At 47.1% G+C, this 18,789-nt stretch overlaps 1 protein-coding gene across 1 annotated transcript in view; it reads right to left on the reverse strand.

Moving 5' to 3' along the window:
- Positions 1 to 1,378: 1,378 nt before the first annotated feature.
- The window catches only part of ERCC4 (ERCC excision repair 4, endonuclease catalytic subunit), a 249,999-nt gene continuing 232,588 nt past the window's right edge, over positions 1,379 to 18,789 (reverse strand). Inside the window, exon 11 of the mRNA XM_085628297.1 lies at positions 1,379 to 3,926. Within this exon, the coding sequence (XP_085484423.1) occupies positions 3,193 to 3,926 (734 nt within the window). The 3' untranslated portion in view covers positions 1,379 to 3,192. The remainder of the gene's footprint in view (positions 3,927 to 18,789) is intronic.

Consider the following 18,789-nt stretch of genomic DNA (forward strand, 5'->3'; position numbering starts at 1 on the left):
TAACAGTTATTTCTCCAGTGCTTTTGTGGTGCTATGTTTTTGAGCTTAGCAAATGTGCACGAGAGGTCTGATCCAGCTGCCCCATATCCAGTTTTACAACTACATTTCCAGACATCAAGAAAAGCTTTTTAGCCAACACCTTGGGTTTCATTTATGATCAAAATTTGATTTCTGAATCCAAATAGAAATGATCTTTTTACACTCACACAAGCACAAAAAAACTTTGAATTTGTATTCTGTCAGTCCTGTCCGAATACAAATTCAAAGGTTTTCTATGCTTATGTGTTTGTGTGTAAAAACCTAATTTCTATTTGGATTCAAAAACCAAATTTAGATCAAATTGTGCATGGCCCATGGGTACTTGCTGAAGATTGCCAGGGGCTGAATCTTATCGAGCATTGGTTATACTGAAAACCCAAAAAGTAAGATATTCAAGTACTTCCATCGAGTTACGACAATGTGGCCTACTGCTAGTAAAACAGTTGTTCTGTCCCTGCACTGGTCTAGCAATTACAGCCCATGCAGATGGCATGTGCAGGAGTCAATGTTGCAACTTCATATGAACCGCAACCTGGGATGTACCTGAGAAACACCATCACTAATGGTTTCATTCCAACTGGGAGCTTTAGTAAGTTTGTACACCCTTAAATAATTGTGTGACCTAATCCGATAAAATAATTAGGTTTATGGCACAAGAGACTTTGGGATTTTCTGATCTCCAAAACTCGACCACATATAAACTAGAACTCTTGACAGTTTGGGCAATACAGAGAGCTTTTAGAGAGAAGGCTGAGAGGAAATTCGTCAGGAACAACATTTACTGCCAGTGTGTCTATGAGAAATAGGGAAAAGGGAGATAATGAAGTGAAATAACATTTATTTCTCTTTTGTTCTCCTTTTATCCAAATAATGATCTAACGGGAAGCCAGTTTCACACCTTAACAAATTTAAACTGTGAGGAGTAAAACTCGACAGAGCTTACAGTAGCCTTAACAGATAATTAAGATCATGCACGAAGCACTCTAGGTCAGATAGAGAAGGGTGCAATATATAGCCAATTAAAAATAATTAATCAAGTCTTACTTACACTAAGTGCCAACCGCTGACTGATACCCTCTACATAAGAAATTAGATGGTTAGCCCTCATGGCCCTCGAATAGAGCATGACAACTAATGTAAGGCAGCCCAACCACAGTCCAAATCTTGATAAATAAGGCTGAACCAAGGTAGTCAGGTTCTGACTTTGGATGGAATCCCATTCACTGCTACAATAACACTTGAGATGGAGTCTCAGGAGCTTACGTCTTGAAATTATCTGTTCAGAGCATAGCACTTAGATGTCCTTTGCTGGGCCATGGCCGAAGAATGTATCGGTATCTGGGGAAAGCAGGTGTCTGAGATACACTGCTTGAGCACTTATTTGGCACATCAGACCATGAGTAAATCTGAAGGACATATAAAAAAATAGTATACATCTTCTTCGATTTCAGCATCCTGATCAATTCAGAGAAGAAGGGTGACTATTGTATGTGCTTCCATTTTTTAAACTGTTATGCGTCATATGCTTCGATGACAATAAAAGTGATAGCTTCAAGTTTACATTTTTTTAATGAGATTAACAGAGATCCTGCAGACTCAAACAGGATGTAAAGAAGTCGAAAGAATAACTAGCCTTGTATTTAGTTCTGCTGCACAGTGGTTTACCATTTACAATTAGGGTAAACATGGGTACACGCTAAGGTAAAACTGATGGTGTGCTAATCAGCCGCTCAAATTCTTTCAACCTGAAGTAAAGGGATTCCTCAAAACCTGTTAAATAAAGGAAGTTTGAAAACATTTCCTCCCAAAAATTTGAGAATTTTACACAAAAAATAATGCCCAAATTGTTGCAAGAGACAAAGGCTACAATGTAGACATGCACATCCTTCTACAAAAATCAGGTTACCCAACAGGTAGGGAGGTAGTACGGTAAAGGTGAGTTAACCGGAACGCTTAAAATATTGTTTTCTTGACCTTTTGCTGTGATGTTTAGTTATGTCTTTATCCTCCTGAATCCCTCATCCGTCTCCACACACATCTCACCTTTTTACATGTGTCACCATTTATTTACTTTTAATTTGCATATGTTTGGTAGCTAAAAGTTACTTTAATATGCAAGATGCCTTAACTTGAAAACAGAAACATAGAAAAATGTGAGAAAATGTCGCCAAATAAAACGAAATAAATATACCAAAAGAATCCATGAGACTGCATAATATAATATGGTAGAAAATGTTTTGGTTCACAGAATTTAGGACATATTTTTCATTATTTCTTAAAAGTTTCTCCTAATAGAAAAAGTACATTTATGTCAGTACTTCGATTAACGATTTGCCCGAGGTTAGCTTTCTTTATGCAGCAAGACCTTTATACATAGGGAATTGATGAATTTGAAGTCATCGCACCTTCCATCCACCAATAACAGATCCTACTGTGGAAGAGACATACAGGTCTAGGGGGTATATGCACATTCTCATGGCTGAGTTTGATTCCCCTCTTTGTACGTTGAAAGAACATAGAGCAAAACCAGACTATTACAGTTCATTTGCTATTATCTTTCAAATTACATGACGCTGTGGTTCTTCCTTGCCGGAGGTTGTTCGAGTAATTTAGGAAAATACATAAAATCAACAAAATCCATATTAGTTTCTTATGAAATTAAGGGGTTTGTGCGCTTATAGCTGTAATGATAGTATACAGATATAGACAACTACACTTTCAAAACATTTCAACACCGCTGATGTCTGGTTATAGAGAAGACAACTTAGCTGCCATTTGGGTGGGTGCCTATTTTCCGTCTTTTTTTGCGCAATTAAGCCAAACATACCGGAAAATAAGTTCCACACTATCTGTGTAAAATTGAAGAGTCCCGTTCCTTCTAAATTAATCAGCCGTAGTAAAAATTTGGTCACACTCGTAGGAGTCTTGGGCAGTCACTGAATGAGCCCCCAGAGCCAAGAATGGAGAAAATATTACAGGATTGTTGTAGCAGCATTTGTAGTGAAAATGGAAGACGCATCCACTGAGCGAGAGGAAGGTGCACGTCTTTGACAGGCAGACGAGTTTGTGACAGGCGTCATTCCCTTGTCTGGTCTTTCCTTTTGATGACTCTAAAGATTTTTAAGGCACATGAGAACAGAGAAAAGCAAAACCCTACTTTTTCGTTTTCCCGAGTGAAACGGCCTCTGTATACGTCATGTGAATGAAGTCATAAAGTTGCTTCCCATTGCTTGCATTTCCCAGAATTGTGGATAGTTTCTCCTCGGACAAGGTGGCTAATTCCGCAATGTTCTTGACCTGGTTCATTAACGACCGGCAGTTTTTGGCGTTGATGCCAGGCATTTTCAAAAGTAAGTCCTGAGGTCCGGGATTATATTTTTCAGACTCGGGAATGATATCGGAGTCCGCCGTGATTGCCATTGCGGTGGCTGCATCAGGCTGCGGCCGGTTCTGCTTCAGCTCCTCAAACAGCTCCGCGGTCGCGTGAGGCGAGGGGCACCAGAGGATGCGCAGCTTCGGAAAATGAAGCGTGAGCAGGGTCACTTTTGAGGTGATGTCGTTGACGGAAATTTCCTGGTGAAGGTAACTCCGGGAAGTGAGCGAGAATGACTTGTTGGGGTCAAACTCGATCAGAAGAATTGGCCGCTTATAATAACGAGACATGGATATGCACTGCGTGTAGAGACGACCGTTGTTCAGGGAGCCAATCAGATCACTCACGCTTTTACGCTCCACGCAGATGTCCGGCGTCAGAATGTAATCTCCTACTTCCAGAGTCACTGGCTCGATGTCAATGCCACGCCGATGGATCAAGGCGGGCAGTTCACTGCGGAACTCCCTCATGTCCACTATTACAGTGTGCTGGACGATCTTCTGCTCCTGTCCCCCTGCAGGAAAATAAAAGAGCATTAAAAACTGACCGGTCAAACCATAAAGCCTCAATTCGCCATACAACGAAACCTGCATCGCAATAATTGTCAGAGGAGTTTTGAATTACTAAACGATGTTGTAATCTGGCAAATTATTAGACTGTCCTGTTAATGTAGTTCAATTTCCACACGGCTTCATTTGATCGCATGATAATTATTTTCAATTTTAATTGTAGATTTACAAGCACAGCTTGATAAGAATTAGAGGGCTTGCTTGTTCCAAATATCGAAACACTGTTTCACGATTGCCTGTGAAACTCAATACATAGACAACCTGACATTGAGAGGCCATCACTATTCATAAGGCCAAAAGCTTATAATGGCATCAGCAAAAAAACACAAAGGCACCGATCCAGAGTTGTATGGTGCTAGGTTACTCTGCACCAATCCCCAACCCCAGTATCCAGCAAGATTGTCACATAAATCCTCTCTCTTTGAAGTCAGAGAAAGAAAAGTAAACAAGGCCCTCAGGGGTACAGCACCTGACTTTTGACTTCGGCCTTTGAATGTACAGCAAATGTGACCAGATAAGAACAAGATTTACAGGCCTGTTTACAGAAAGGGAGCACTCGATGGGATACTGTAAATACGATTTGGGCAAGGGAAGTTAGAAACTCAAGCTGGACAGCCTAAAACAAAAAGCCAGCAAATGGAAAGCAAAAAAAGGTGAGTTACAAACCACAAAGTTAATGACAAGCAACAGGCAGACTGCATTCCTGGGTTAACTTTCTGGAAGTCCCCAAGATGTCTTTAACAGACGCAGACTGCTGCGACCTAAATAAAACAAGCATTGGCATGGCCAATAGGTCTCGCCTTTTGGACTTTATACACGTTTACCCATGAAGCACATTATCCTGGGTGCAAAGCCAATCTGTCTTGGCAACCCGAGACTCTGGGGTTCAGGAACACTGTACTATAAACATCTATAAAGTCCTCGTAGCAAGATGCACCGACCCGCTCTCTACAGGAATTCAAATACTTTAACATCATAAGTGCAGTTTAAAAAATTTAAAATAGTAACATCTAGGCACTTTGCTGATTACAGAACGAAGGCTAAGGCCACTTCAGTACCTGGGAGTAGAATGGAACACAGGAAGAGGGAACAGATTGGAAGATTACCCTCCATGAAGAGCAAAGGAAACATTAAGCTTTTATGGTCCCCATATGGTTTACAGGTGATGCTGCACATGGAGAATTAAGCACCGTTTTATGACGATTTGACAAAGAATTGATTTGATACTATACGGTTAACAAGCAGCAATTATTCTTTCGTATGATAACTGGAAGTGACAAGGAATGTATCTGGCCCTTCCTGTACCATCATCACACACCCATGAAACGTTTTAAATGCCTAACTGCATACAGCAAGACATTTCATAATTAAAGGGCACTAAAGATACATTACTAGGGCTGTGATTTTTAACCTGCGGTCCTGGGGTTACCAGTGGGGTCTGTAAAACCTACTCAGGGGGTCCATAACTGCTCAGGCAAATAAACAATATTAACTGATTAATATGGTGTGTATGAATAAAGAAGCAACATTTAAAATACTAAAACATTCTAGAATTGTGAAGGAAATTTAAAATGAATCCGAAAAAATAAGTGGACATTTCAGATTGTTTCAAGGAAGCAGTCAAACAGAATGCCGCATGGACGATGGGTGGCCTCACCTGAATTTAGAAGAGCGCTAACATTACTATTAACATTTTCTATTTTTCCCATTTGTTTCTGAATTAAATAAAATATTTCTTCCTTTATGTATTTGTTTGATGAATGCTTTTTTCCATATTGTTGTGTATTGCTTTGCAGTTCCAATATTGAAAATCGTTTAGGCCTGGGGTCCCCAGGGTCCAGTAATGATAAAAGGGTGCTGCCAGAACGTCTTTGCTTGCAGTGGAAAAACTAGTGCTTACCTCCCTGGCTGATTTGGGCTGCCATCCTTGCTGCTGATCGCCTCTCCCTCCCGCCGTTGCACTGGTGATTTCCGCGACCGCTGTGTGGAGGGAGCTACCAACTACGAGTCCCAGGCTCCTCTGCTACTGCCCACCGGAAGCAGCCACATCGCATTTCGCGCCTGAAGGCGCTTTAAAAACAACTCCACCCTTGGCAGAGCGGGTGCTGCCAGAACGTCTTTGCTTGCAGTGGAAAAACTAGTGCTTACCTCCCTGGCTGATTTGGGCTGCCATCCTTGCTGCTGATCGCCTCTCCCTCCCGCCGCTGTACTGGTGATTTCCGCGACCGCTGTGTGGAGGGAGCTACTAACTACGAATCCCAGGCTCCTCTGCTACTGCCCACCGGAAGCAGCCACATCGCATTTCGCGCCTGAAGGCGCTTTAAAAACAACTCCACCCCCCGCGCAGCGGGACCGCGCAGCGGGACCGCGCAGCGGGACCGCGCGCGGGCTCTGCCGGGCTAAGCCCGGGCAAAGGGCGGGCCCTCTGTGGCCCTCAGAGGCCTGAGGAGCCTGGGCTGGGCCAGAGATCTTGGTTGTGCAGGGAATGTTCACATGTTGCGATCTGCGAGTTCATATTCTAATACTTGCGTGGGTAAAAAGTGCTGACTGTTGTAGGACGGTACCACTGTAGCTATTCTGTAGACATTTTTGTGGACAGTGGGTAGAAATAAGCTAACTTGATGACCAAAGGAAAAAGTGATAATATTTTGTCTGGGATGGGCACAATGGATAATTACCTGATCAGGAAGGTAAATCAGATCAATAACGACAGAAGGGCATCCCTGGGACAGGAGACCCCTATAACGATACATGAAGAGGCGCCTCTCTTAGTGGCGGATACACTTGTGCCCAGTAATCTCATTACTGGCGTAAGGAAAGTTGTAACGGCTATAGCCCAGGTGTACGATGAGAGGCATGAAGATCAGCCAGACAACTCTAGGGCTGAAGAACAAGTTACTTACTTTCGGTAACGATGTATCTGTAAGAAACATTAGTTAGTTAGATTCCTCACCTTAGAATATCCCCAGGCGTCAGACTGGATCCGGAAGATTTTTCGTCAGCAATACCCCTTGCGCGTCGCTAGGCGTCGTCTGCGGCTCCGCGTCCGTCGTCGGCGTCGTGCGCCGGAATGACGTCGGAGTACTTAGACGCCGCCCTCGCGCGCTGACGTCAGTTCTTGTACATAGCCTTCCGCGCCAGGAACGCAGAGCCATGCAAAGACCGACACTGGTGCCAAAAATAAAATCTAGGGGCCTGAAAAGGATAACCTTAATCCTAGATGTCAGTTTGCAGAACGGGGAGGATGGGTGGGTCGGTGAGGAATCTAACTAACTAATGTTTCTTACAGATACATCGTTACCGAAGGTAAGTAACTTGTTCATCTGAAAGAAACACGTTAGTTAGATTCCTCACCTTAGAATAGATACCCAAGCAATACCATCCCCGGTGGTGGGTCTGCGAACCAAGATCACACCAGAAAGTCCTGGAGGACAGAACGGCCAAAGAAGCCATCCCTCCGGACTTGGCTGTCAAGGCAATAATGCCTGGCAAACGTGTGTAGCGAAGCCCACGTCGCCGCCTGACAGATGTCCTGCAAAGGGACTCCCCGTCCCAAAGCAGTAGTAGCCGCTGTGGCCCGAGTAGAATGGGCGCGCAGCCCAACAGGAGGGTCCTTTTTTGCCAAAGAGTAACAAATTTTGATGCACAAAACGACCCACCGAGAGATGGTCCGTTTGTGCACAGCTTTCCCCTTCTTAGCACCCACGTATCCAACGAAAAGTTGGTCGTCCACCCGGAACTGCTTTGTGCGGTCCAAATAAAAGGAGAGCGCACGTTTTGGGTCCAGACGGTGGAGCCTCTCTTCCTCTTTGGAAGGAGGCGGAAAGAAGGTGGGCAAGGTGACAGACTGCCCAAGATGAAATGGAGTCACTACTTTCGGAAGAAAGGAGGGACGAGGCCGAAGGACAACCTTGTCCGGATGAACAGACAGAAAAGGAGGCTTTGAAGATAAAGCCTGGAGCTCACTCACCCGTCTAGCCGAGGTGATGGCTACCAGAAAAGCAGTCTTAAGCGTAGGCAGACGAAGAGGACAATTATGAAGAGGCTCGAAGGGAGCGCACATCAGGAATGTCAAGACCAGATTCAAGTCCCACTGAGGCATTACAAAAGGGACAGGAGGGAACGTGTGAGTAATGCCTTTTAGAAAGCGTGTAACCACAGGGGACTTGAAAAGAGAAGGCTGATCAGGAAGCCGCAAGAAGGCAGAGATGGCAGCAAGATAACCTTTCAGGGTGCCCAGGGCAGAGCCCTGCCGGGCCAGAGAAAGAAGAAAGAGGAGAACCTCAAAGAGGGGCGGAAAGGGGATCCACAGCCTTTGCTGTGCACCATGCCACAAATTTGTTCCACCGGCAGGCGTATACCGTCTTTGTGGAGGGACGCCTGGCTGCCAGAATGATATCACAGACTTCAGGAGGCAAGTCAAATGGCATCAACTGCCGCCGCTCAATCTCCACGCATGGAGGTGGAGGCTGGACAGGTTCGGGTGGAGGACCGTCCCCTGCTGCTGCGACAGAAGATCCTTCCGAAGGGGCAGACGTATCGGGGGATCGGTCAACATACTGAGTAGCTCGGGATACCAGTATCTTCGTGCCCAATCCGGAGCCACCAAGATGACTTGGGCCCGATCGTGCCTGATCTTCTTCAGCACTCTGGGCAGAAGTGGCATAGGCGGAAAGGCGTACAACAGACCGCAACTCCACTCGTGACGAAAAGCGTCGCCGAGCGAGTGCCGCCTTGGAAATTCCAACGCGCAGAACTGCTGACATTGCGCGTTCTCTTCGGTGGCGAATAGATCTAACCAAGGCTCTCCCCACTGCTGAAAGAGACCTTGCGCCACTTCGGAGTTCAGACGCCATTCGTGATCCATCATGCACCGGCGGCTGAGTTCGTCCGCTCTGGCGTTCAGAGAGCCCGCCAGATGTTGAACCACTAGGGTGACGCCCTGGTGTTCCAGCCACGTCCAGAGGCGCAGAGCCTCCTGACAAAGGGTCCACGACCCCACCCCGCCCTGTTTGTTGCAATACCACATGGCGGTGGTGTTGTCCGTGAACACCTGCACGACACTGCCCCTGACAGAGGGAAGGAAGGCTTTCAGTGCAAGCCGGATCGCTATCAACTCCTACAGGTTGATGTGGAGACGAGACTCCGCCGGAGACCAGAGGCCTCTGATCTCCGCCTCTCCCATATGGCCACCCCATCCCAGGAGGGACGCATCCGTCACTACGACATGCTCCGGTTGGGGAAGGGAGAGGCTTCTGCCCATGACCCAATCGCGGTCCGTGAGCCACCACTGCAACTGCTGTGCAGTGCCCTCCGAGATCAAGACATGGTCAGACAGGTTGCCGTGATGCTGGGCCCACTGAAACTTCAGGTCCCACTGCAGAGCCCGCATGCGCCGCCTGGCGTGATGCACTAGTAGGATGCAGGAGGCCATCAGCCCCAGAAGCCGCAACACTAGCCTGACCGAAACCCAGGATAGAGGCCGAAAGATGGGAATCAGGGCCTGTATATCCCGGACCCGCTGTTCCGGTGGATAGACCCGGAACTGCGCCGAATCGAGAACCGCTCCGATGAAGAGGAGCTTCTGAGAGGGACTCAGGTGTGACTTCGGCACGTTGATGGAAAACCCCAGCAAATGCAGGAGATCCGCTGTAGTCTGGAGGTGGGAGACGACTGCCTGGGGCGAGCCCGCCTTCAACAACCAGTCGTCGAGATAGGGGAAGACTGGAACCCCTGATCTGCGCAGATGAGCTGCGACCACCGCCATCACTTTCGTGAACACCCGAGGGGCACTGGTGAGGCCGAAGGGGAGCACGGTAAACTGAAAGTGCTCTTGGCCCACCGTGAACCGCAGGTAACGCCGGTGGGCCGGCAGGACGGGGATGTGGAAATATGCGTCCTGCAAGTCCAACGCTACCATCCAGTCTCCGGGGTCTAGGGTAGCTAGAACCTGAGCCAAAGTCAACATCTTGAACCTTTCCTTCCGGAGGAAGGCATTGACGTTCCGAAGGTCCAAGATAGGGCGTAGGCCCCCTTTGCCCTTCTTGGGAACCAGAAAGTAGTGAGAATAACAACCACGACCTACTTCTGGACTCGGAACGCGCTCGACGGCCCCCTTGGCCAAGAGGGCGGAAACTTCCTCGTGGAGAAGATTCAAATGATCCCCCGAGATACGGTGGTGCTGCGGTGGCATGGCTGGAGGGGTCGTCTCGAAGGGGAGGGAGTAGCCCCTTCGGACGATTTGCAGCACCCACCTGTCCGATGTGATGGACCGCCAGTGGAGCAGGTGATGGCGAACTCTGCTGCCCACTGGCGTGGAATGGGCCTGAAAGCTCGGACTAGGAAGGCTTTGAGGCGGATGCTGCCGGGGTGGATGTGGGCTGACCTCGTCGTCCTCCAGATCCGCCTCGGCGGAAACCACGTCCGCGACCGCGCGCAGGTTGGTTCTGCGGCTGGTGGCTAGGCGCACGTGAGGAGGCACCCCTTCCTTGGCCACGAAAGGGGCGAAAAGTGGAAGATTGCGACCGCGGGGCCGAGAGGCCCAAGGACTTGGCCGTAGCCCGGGAGTCCTTAAAGCGGTTCAGCGCACTGTCCGCCTCCTCGCCAAACAGGCGAGTGCCATCAAACGGCATGTCCATGAGTGCGCTCTGGACATCGCCGGAAAATGACGTGGACCGCAGCCAGGCGTGACGTCGAAGCGCCACTGTGGTGGAAATGGCCCTACCCAGCGAGTCCGTGGTGTCAAGCCCACAACGTATAGCATGGCGGGCGGCATCCCTCCCATCGGCCAGAGCCTGGGTAAGTCGTGTCCGGACCTCCTCCGGACACAGGGGCAGCGCGTCCTCCACCGCATCCCACAGAGAGTGGGAATAACGGTCCAAGAGACAAGCGGTGTTCAAAGACCGCAGGCCCAAACTAAGGGAAGAGAACAGCTTCTTGCCAAAATGCTCTAGTCTCTTGGAATCCCGGTCCGGCGGAGCGGTCGGGAAAGAGGATTGGGAGGTGGAGGCCTGGATAACCAGGCTCTCAGGGGTAGGGTGTTGGGACAGAAAACTGGGGTCGCCCGGAGCAGGGCAGTGGCGCCTGGCGACGTTCCTGTCCACAGGAGGGACTGTGGAGGGCTTGGACCAGGTGCCCTGCAGAACGTCAATGAGGGCCTCATTGAATTGCAGCAGAGGCTCAGTGGAGCTTGCTGCAGACTGAAGCACCTCAGTAAGGACGTTAGTCCTCACAGCCACGGCAGGCAGCTCGAGCCCAAGGGCTGCGGCCGCCTTGCGCAGCACCACAGAGAAAGCAGCGCCCTCCTCCGAAGCCACAGTCGGAGGAGAGACAAATCCAGTGTCTGGAGAGGTATCCAGGCCACTGGCCTCCCCCAGTTCATCTGCCCAGTCCTGGGACAGTTGAGCCTGAGCGGCCATAGGATCCTCGGATCCCTCCCAGTTGTCCCCATCATCCGACTCCTGGTAGAGAGGAGAAAGTAACGGAGCCTGGTGGTAGACATAGTGTGTCTCTAGCGGCGCCGTTCTCGGCGTCCATCGACGCCGGACCGGCGCCGGGCCCGGAGGGGGACTGAACTGGGGCCCGACGTCGAGCGGAGTCGACGTCGGCGTCGGGGGTGGAACCGGAGTCGACGCCGGCGGAGGAGGCGTGACGAGGTTGACCGGCGTCAACGGGGACTCGAGAACGGGTCCCTCGGGCGCTTGCGGCGTCGAGGCCGGAGCCGTCAACGGCGCCGGGGCCGGAGCCACCGGCAGGCAAGGCAGCCCAGTCGGGTCCGCGGGGCCCGAAGGCGCGCCAGCGGGCGCCGACGGCGGAGCCAGGTTCCTCATGGCCGAGAGGAAGGCACTGACTTCCGCCGGCGTCGCGTTAGTCCCAGGGACCGGAGGGTATGGGGACGGGCGCGGCGCCTGCGGCTCCGCCGGAGCCGCAGGGGTGGAACCACCCTGATCCTCGGCCGAGTCGCGCGACCGGCGAGGGGAGTCCGAAGAGCGATGTCGCTTCTTGGACTTCTTGGAATGCTTCGACTTACCCGAAGACTTGGATCCCGACGACCGATGGTGACGTCGGCTGCGGCTCCGCGACCGATCCTTGGACCTCCTCCTGGACCGGGATCGAGAGGCGCGCGGAGCCGAGTGGCGAATCTCGAGAAGCTTACGGGACCGCTCCCGTCTAGCCTTCGAGGTCAGGGCCTTGCAGTCCGAACACGACTCCGCGTCGTGATCGAGGCCCAAGCAGTAAAGACACCGGCGGTGATGGTCCGTAACCGACATCAATCAAGTACAGTCCGTACAGGCTTAGGCATCCTACCGGCACCGGTGTCGAGACACGATCAAAAAGGATCAAAAAAGTTAGTCAAAAATTGACTAAAGGGGTAGCTCTCCCGGATCTGCGCTTACTGGCGCGGAAAAAAGAAGAACTGACGTCAGCGCGCGAGGGCGGCGTCTAAGTACTCCGACGACGTCATTCCGGCGCACGACGCCGACGACGGACGCGGAGCCGCAGACGACGCCTAGCGACGCGCAAGGGGTATTGCTGACGAAAAATCTTCCGGATCCAGTCTGACGCCTGGGGATATTCTAAGGTGAGGAATCTAACTAACGTGTTTCTTTCAGATATAGAGCATGCCTCGTCGCCTGTAAGATTGGTAAGAAAATATAAAAAAGTACAACGGAGATGCAGGGGGAAGCTTAACCAAAAAAGAGTGGCATCATCCAATCATAAAAGGGGCCTTTTCCAGGAGTCATTAACGGGAAAAAGTTCTGCTCTGGGGCAAATAGGGACTGTGCCATCGCCAACGATAAATCCAACAAACATCTTAGTAGAACATACTGGGTTATTAAATACTGGAGATACAGAGGATAAAGGAGAAGTGCCGGTTAGTCTCTGCACCGATGATTCTCTGTTAAGCACGCCTGTTAACATTTGTGAGCCTTTGCCGAGTTTCTATAGTAGCAATGATGATGAAGGGTCATTACATCTCCCTAGATTCTCCTCTGTATCTCCCTCAAACTCAAATGATATGTTATCACCTAAGGTTAAAAGCAAAATAAGAGGGGGTGGTCCATTAAAAAAGCGGCAAACTGAAAAACTAAAAAGAGGAGCTCAACCTCAATTTTAAGGGATGTGGTTGATCCACTGACTCCTCCCACGGTGCCCTTAAAGGCAACCCACTTTTCTATTAGTGAGGGTGGCCTATTGGAAAAAATTGAAAACCTGGTAAAATTACTATTGCAGCCCCTTTTAGAAAAGACGATGTTGATTAATACGCACTTGCATCTGATCGAGAAAAAGGTAGAAGTCAATACACTCTTAATATCTGATCTGGTGAAAGGGTTAATTAATATAAACACCAGTAAAACACCTGTAAAAATGACGACAGCAATAACACAAGCCCCACTATGTCCTACCTCCTCTTCAAAATGTAACCAGGTCGGACAAAAGCCAACTTGTCCTCCCCCAATTAAAGTTCAGACACCTCCTTTGCTGAAGAAGAAGCCTGTTTCTAAGGTGCAACTCCAAAGTAAAGTAGGTGACCAAACGGAGGATAACTTGATCTTAGAAGAAAAAACTGTACCATCGCAAAATAAGGTCAATAAGGATAGTGAGGCCGGGAATTTAAATAATAAAAATTGGCAATCACACAGAATAGTAGATTTACCGCCAGAAGCTGCTCCCTATGCGATTGTCATGGCGGGTGTCCCCGAGCTCCCTTTTGGGAATAGGGAAGATTATCAAGCCCTAAGGAATAAAGTCATTTATTGGCTTTGCAACAATAGACCCTTGCCTGCCTACATAAATGGGGAAATCCTAAACGTTAGGCGCTCTAACTGGGTGGGGTCACGACCTAAAGATAAGAAAGGGGATGTAATCATCATAAATTTTAAAGACCATAGAGCTGTTAGGCATATTGGGGATTGGTATGATTTAAGTAGTAGTGACTCCATCTCTACACATTATCTTAGTTACTTCTATCCATACTCTCCAGCTCAACATCCTATAAATCAGGAGGCAAGAAGGCAGACTGTAAATAGGCTTGCTTTTAACCATCATGGATATAGTCGGACTCCTTTCTCGCAACCACAGTGTTCATTTAATTCCCACCCTAGGCAGTTTTATCCTTCCACCCCAGGCCCTAATTATGGAAATAACTATTTGTGGGACAATAGAGGCATGGCTCTACCTGCTTATAACACACTAACTCACAATCGGTTTGATGTTCTTCCAGGCCTTGAATATGTGGATTGACACAAGAAGGATACTTGTTATAGTGAAATATCAAGTCTAGGTGGTCATACTGACAAAATTAATGGGAATGCAAAAGAACAGAGGCTTTGGGATGGTAATGAGGATAGCATACAAGTACAATCCGCCCAAAGAGTGATTCATGCTGATATTGGGAAGGACAGTTGTAAGATCTTGTGCAACCTTGACTTAAATGAGGGGGGAAATAATGGAGGAGTTAGTTACCCGCGATTTGAAAGGGTGTTGGGTAAAGCATCCTTATGTGATTTTGGAGCAAATGAAACAAGGAAAACCTGTACACTCCTATTTTGGAATGTGGCAGGATTAAGGGAGAGAATTAAAAATCCATCTTGGGAAACTGTTATAGATGGACATGACATTTTGGCCCTCCAAGAAACCTGGTCTATTGAACCAGTGTATATAAGTGGCTGTAGAAGTTTTTTTACTCCGGCCGTGGGGGGCCAATATGGAAGAGCAAAGGGAGGCTTAATTACGTTTGTCTCAAACCAGCTCAAATGCGAGCAGGTTTGGTTTACGCCAAAATCTAGTTTTTATCAATTAATAACCTTAAGCGACAAGAAGGGAGCTAATGATGTTGTTATAAATTTTTATAACAATATTCTGAGGAAAGAAATTCCTAGCATCTTAAAAATGCTGAGGGAGGACATACAACATGAAATAGATAAAACTGACAGGGAATTAATGATTTTATGGGGGGGGGGGGGGGGGGGGGATTTTAACTGTCAACTCTGTACAAAAGGCAAACAGGGTATTTGTGGCTTAATGATAGAGCAGGAGATAAACCTAACCCATTTTGATCATTCTCTGACCGGGGACCTATTAAATGATATATTGTTCATGTATGATTTGGGTTATGCAAATGAAATAGCCCAAAAACCTACTACCTTTGTGCCCACGTTTATTGGTAGAGGAGCATTGTCTACCATTGACTTCATCATTGCCTCAAATAGTTGCAGCCATAAGATTACCAAGATAAAAATTATGGAGCTGCCATTAAGTGACCATCTGCCCCAAATAATGGAGGTCGAAAACCCATTTTTTGATTGGAATGAGGATGTGCCCTCTATGTGCACAGTTCCTGATGTGGCCCTTGGGAGACAGAATGGGTACACTTTAAAGTGGGGTAAGATTGTCCCGGAAATGTTTTTAGGCAAATTGCTGAATGTTTGCTCAAATAGTTTTGATTTCTGCACTGGAAGAAAAGTCTAACTATGAGCTGATAATTGAGCATTTCAATATAATAGCTTCCACAATTAAGAAGAGTCTGTGGGTGGAGGTAAAGAATAGGGCAAAGGGTAACAAAAGTTGGTTTGATAATGCCTGCACAAGGGCATTGACTGACCTGAAACATGCTATTCATAGGACACCCCGAGATCTCATAGAAATAAGAGGTTGTAGGAAAAAATATAATGAGGTTTTAAAAAATAGAAAAAATGCTATAAAAAAGGAGGCCCTAGAAGTTCTATGTGAAGCATCACAGCTCAAGGATGCATCTGCATTCTGGGGGGCCGTAAATACCCCGTTCCTCTATGACAAGTCTAAAGCGCGCAAATCTCTATAGGTCTCAAGATGAATGCCATACTATAGATTCTGTTACAAGGGGTAATATAGGTGCAGGGGTTGAAAAATTGGTAATAACTCTGGAGGTAGTTACGATGGGTCTGAAAGCAATGAAGGGTGGCAAGGCCGCAGGGCCTGATGGGATCCCAGCAGACTTGTACAAAGCAAACAGAGATCTGGGGACCCATGCTGGTACAATGTTTTAATGCAGCACTGGCAAGGGGCTTAAATCCGTCTTGGTTCACCTCGGTCATTGTACCTATATATAAGAAGGGAGATAGACAAAGCTGTGTATGTTATAGACCAATCTCCCTTCTAGACTCATCTGTAAAAATCCTTGGGAGAATCATCCTGGCAAGACTACAAAGCTGGGCTGAGGAGAATGAGATAATGAGTGACCTACAGTATGGTTTTCAAAAGGGCATTGGTACTGTCGAACAATGTTTAAATTTAATGATTTTGCAATCTAAGTACACGAGGATAAAAGGTGAACGTCTGTATCTCACGTTTGTTGACCTTACGTCGGCGTTCGATTGTGTCACATGTTAAATTATGGGCAATCCTGAGAGAGCTGGGTGTGGAAGATTCCATTATTTGCTTTCTGAGAGAATTATACTCAGGAGCCACAGCATCGGTCCGTTATGGTAGGGGGGGCCAATGTACCAGAAAATTTGGGGTGGGTCGTGGTGTACGCCAAGGGTGCGTTCTGGCCCCTTTTTTATTTTTGGTGTACATAAATGGACTTGAGCATCGCCTGCTGCAGGAGTGCAGGGCTATGCCTAGGGTTGGGAAGATGTCTATCCCTGCACTCTTGTATGCGGACGATGCAGTCCTAATGGCCCGCACCCCCTTGGCCCTACAAAACCTGATAATATCTTTTGAGAAGTTTATGTCAAGTTTAGACTTAAAAGTTAATTGTAGTAAAACCTTCTCCATGAATTGTGGCACTAGACCTGGAAAGCAGACAAAAAGAAGGTTTATAAATAATGTCCCATTGGAAAATACTTCTACTTTCCCTTATCTTGGTATTTTGTTCCATGAATCTGGGGTGTGGACTAGTGCTGTAAAGGCCAGAACCCTTTTGTTCCTAAAAACCATAATGTCCTTAAAGAATTTTATTAAAAAATTGGGCAAGAAACCGATAAAAGAAATTTTAACAATATATAAAGCCACGTGTACATCGGTAGCTCTGTATGGCTCGGGTCTTTGGGGATATTCCAATATAGACTCAATCCAAATATCCGAGAATAGGTTTTTGAGGGATGTCCTGACAGTACCACAAAGTGTCGTGACCTACATCTGCCATACTGAACTTGGACAATCTCATATATATCAGACTTAATTAGAATACAACCCATCCTTTTGTGGCATAGGGTATGGACAACAAATGAGTGTGTTACGAACCGGGCTATATTGCAGGATGTATTAAAATTGGAAAATGTGGGTAGATCTGATTGGCTAAATTATGTCAAACATTTCCTTGTCGAAATTAGTTGCCAACAATATTTTGATGACCCACTCTCAATGGGCAATATATCCAGAAAACTACTGAATAAGTTATGTATGGAATACCTCGAGGAAAAGAGAAGGCGAGAGGAAATGAAGAAAAAGACAGTAACCTCGCATCTCTTGTTGTTAACTGGCAATAAAGTACAGCCATACTTAACCCTGCCGATGTCAAATTATGATCTATTTCTTTTGACCCGTTTTAGATTAAATATTGTTTTTAGACTCTTGTCCTTCCCAAAAATGAATTCATGGTTGCGAAATATGCCCATGTGCCCGTGTGATGACTCCTCGTCCCAATCTGACATCCATATTTTATTTTTTTGTAAATTTTATATTTTACCACGTAGGAAATTCATTATCCCACTCCTCAAAGAATTGAAAATAAATAAATGTCGCCTGCCCAGCTTTTTTAGAATTTCAGAGAATGGACACTGTTCTAACTGTTACTGTAGTTTTAAGCTTTTTTAAAAATGTTTTTAAATTACGGAAAACAATGGGTCTTGATGAAATATAATAGATCTGTTCTTTTTATATTTTCCCTGTGTAAACTGTAAATTGATGTTGTTGCTTTTATGGTTTGTCTTTTAAACCGAATAAAGTACTTTTTGAACTTTGATAAAAGGGGTCCCTGGGTACTAGTAATGACTAAGTAGGGGTCCACAGAGATCAAAAGGTTAAGAACCACTGTGCTAGGGTTCTCAAACGTCTTGCAAGAGGGTCATGTGGTCTAACTGGCACATCAATAGGAAAGTTTATTTATTCATTTGTAGAGCGCATGGTTACACCATCGGTGTGTCCCCGCGCTTAGAGAGGACTCGGAGATGCGGCTTTTAGCTGAAAGCTCGGCCGCGATATAAGGCCATTGACTGAGACTTATCCTTGCAGTGGTTGCACAAATAGCCAGGTCTTTAGTTGCTTACGAAATCTACTTTCGCATGGCTCTCTTCTGAAGTCCATCGGTAGGCTATTCCATATTTTTGCAGCGCGGTACCTGAATGAGCGTTCCCCCATTCTTGCTCTGAAAATTCTCGATACAGTCACCAGATCCTTGTCCAGCGATCTCAGGCTACGCCCTGGTATGTATTTGGTGATTAGAGGATGCAGATATCTTGGGCCCTTCTTTAGTAGGATGCGGTGGCAGTGGCACATTGCCTTAAACACGACTCTCTTTTCCACTGGCAACCAATGGAGAGCTGTCAGGGTTTTCTTAGCGTTAGATCTTCTTGGCAGGCCGAGTACCAGACGAGCCACCGCATTCTGTACCCTCTGCAATTTGGACAAACCCCTCTTTGTAGCTCCAAGATATACTACATTCCCATAGTCCAATTGGGAGGTTATTACTGAATGTACAATGATTTTCCTGGCATTAGATGGTAGGAGATCTAGGACTTTCCACAGTTTTCATAGCACCATAGCATTTTCCCGCTACCTTCCGGATTTGGCTCTCAAATGCCAACTCTGAGTCAAACCAGACCC

The sequence above is a fragment of the Triturus cristatus genome, chromosome 10, assembly GCF_964204655.1.
Source record: "Triturus cristatus chromosome 10, aTriCri1.1, whole genome shotgun sequence".
Taxonomy (NCBI): domain Eukaryota; kingdom Metazoa; phylum Chordata; class Amphibia; order Caudata; family Salamandridae; genus Triturus; species Triturus cristatus.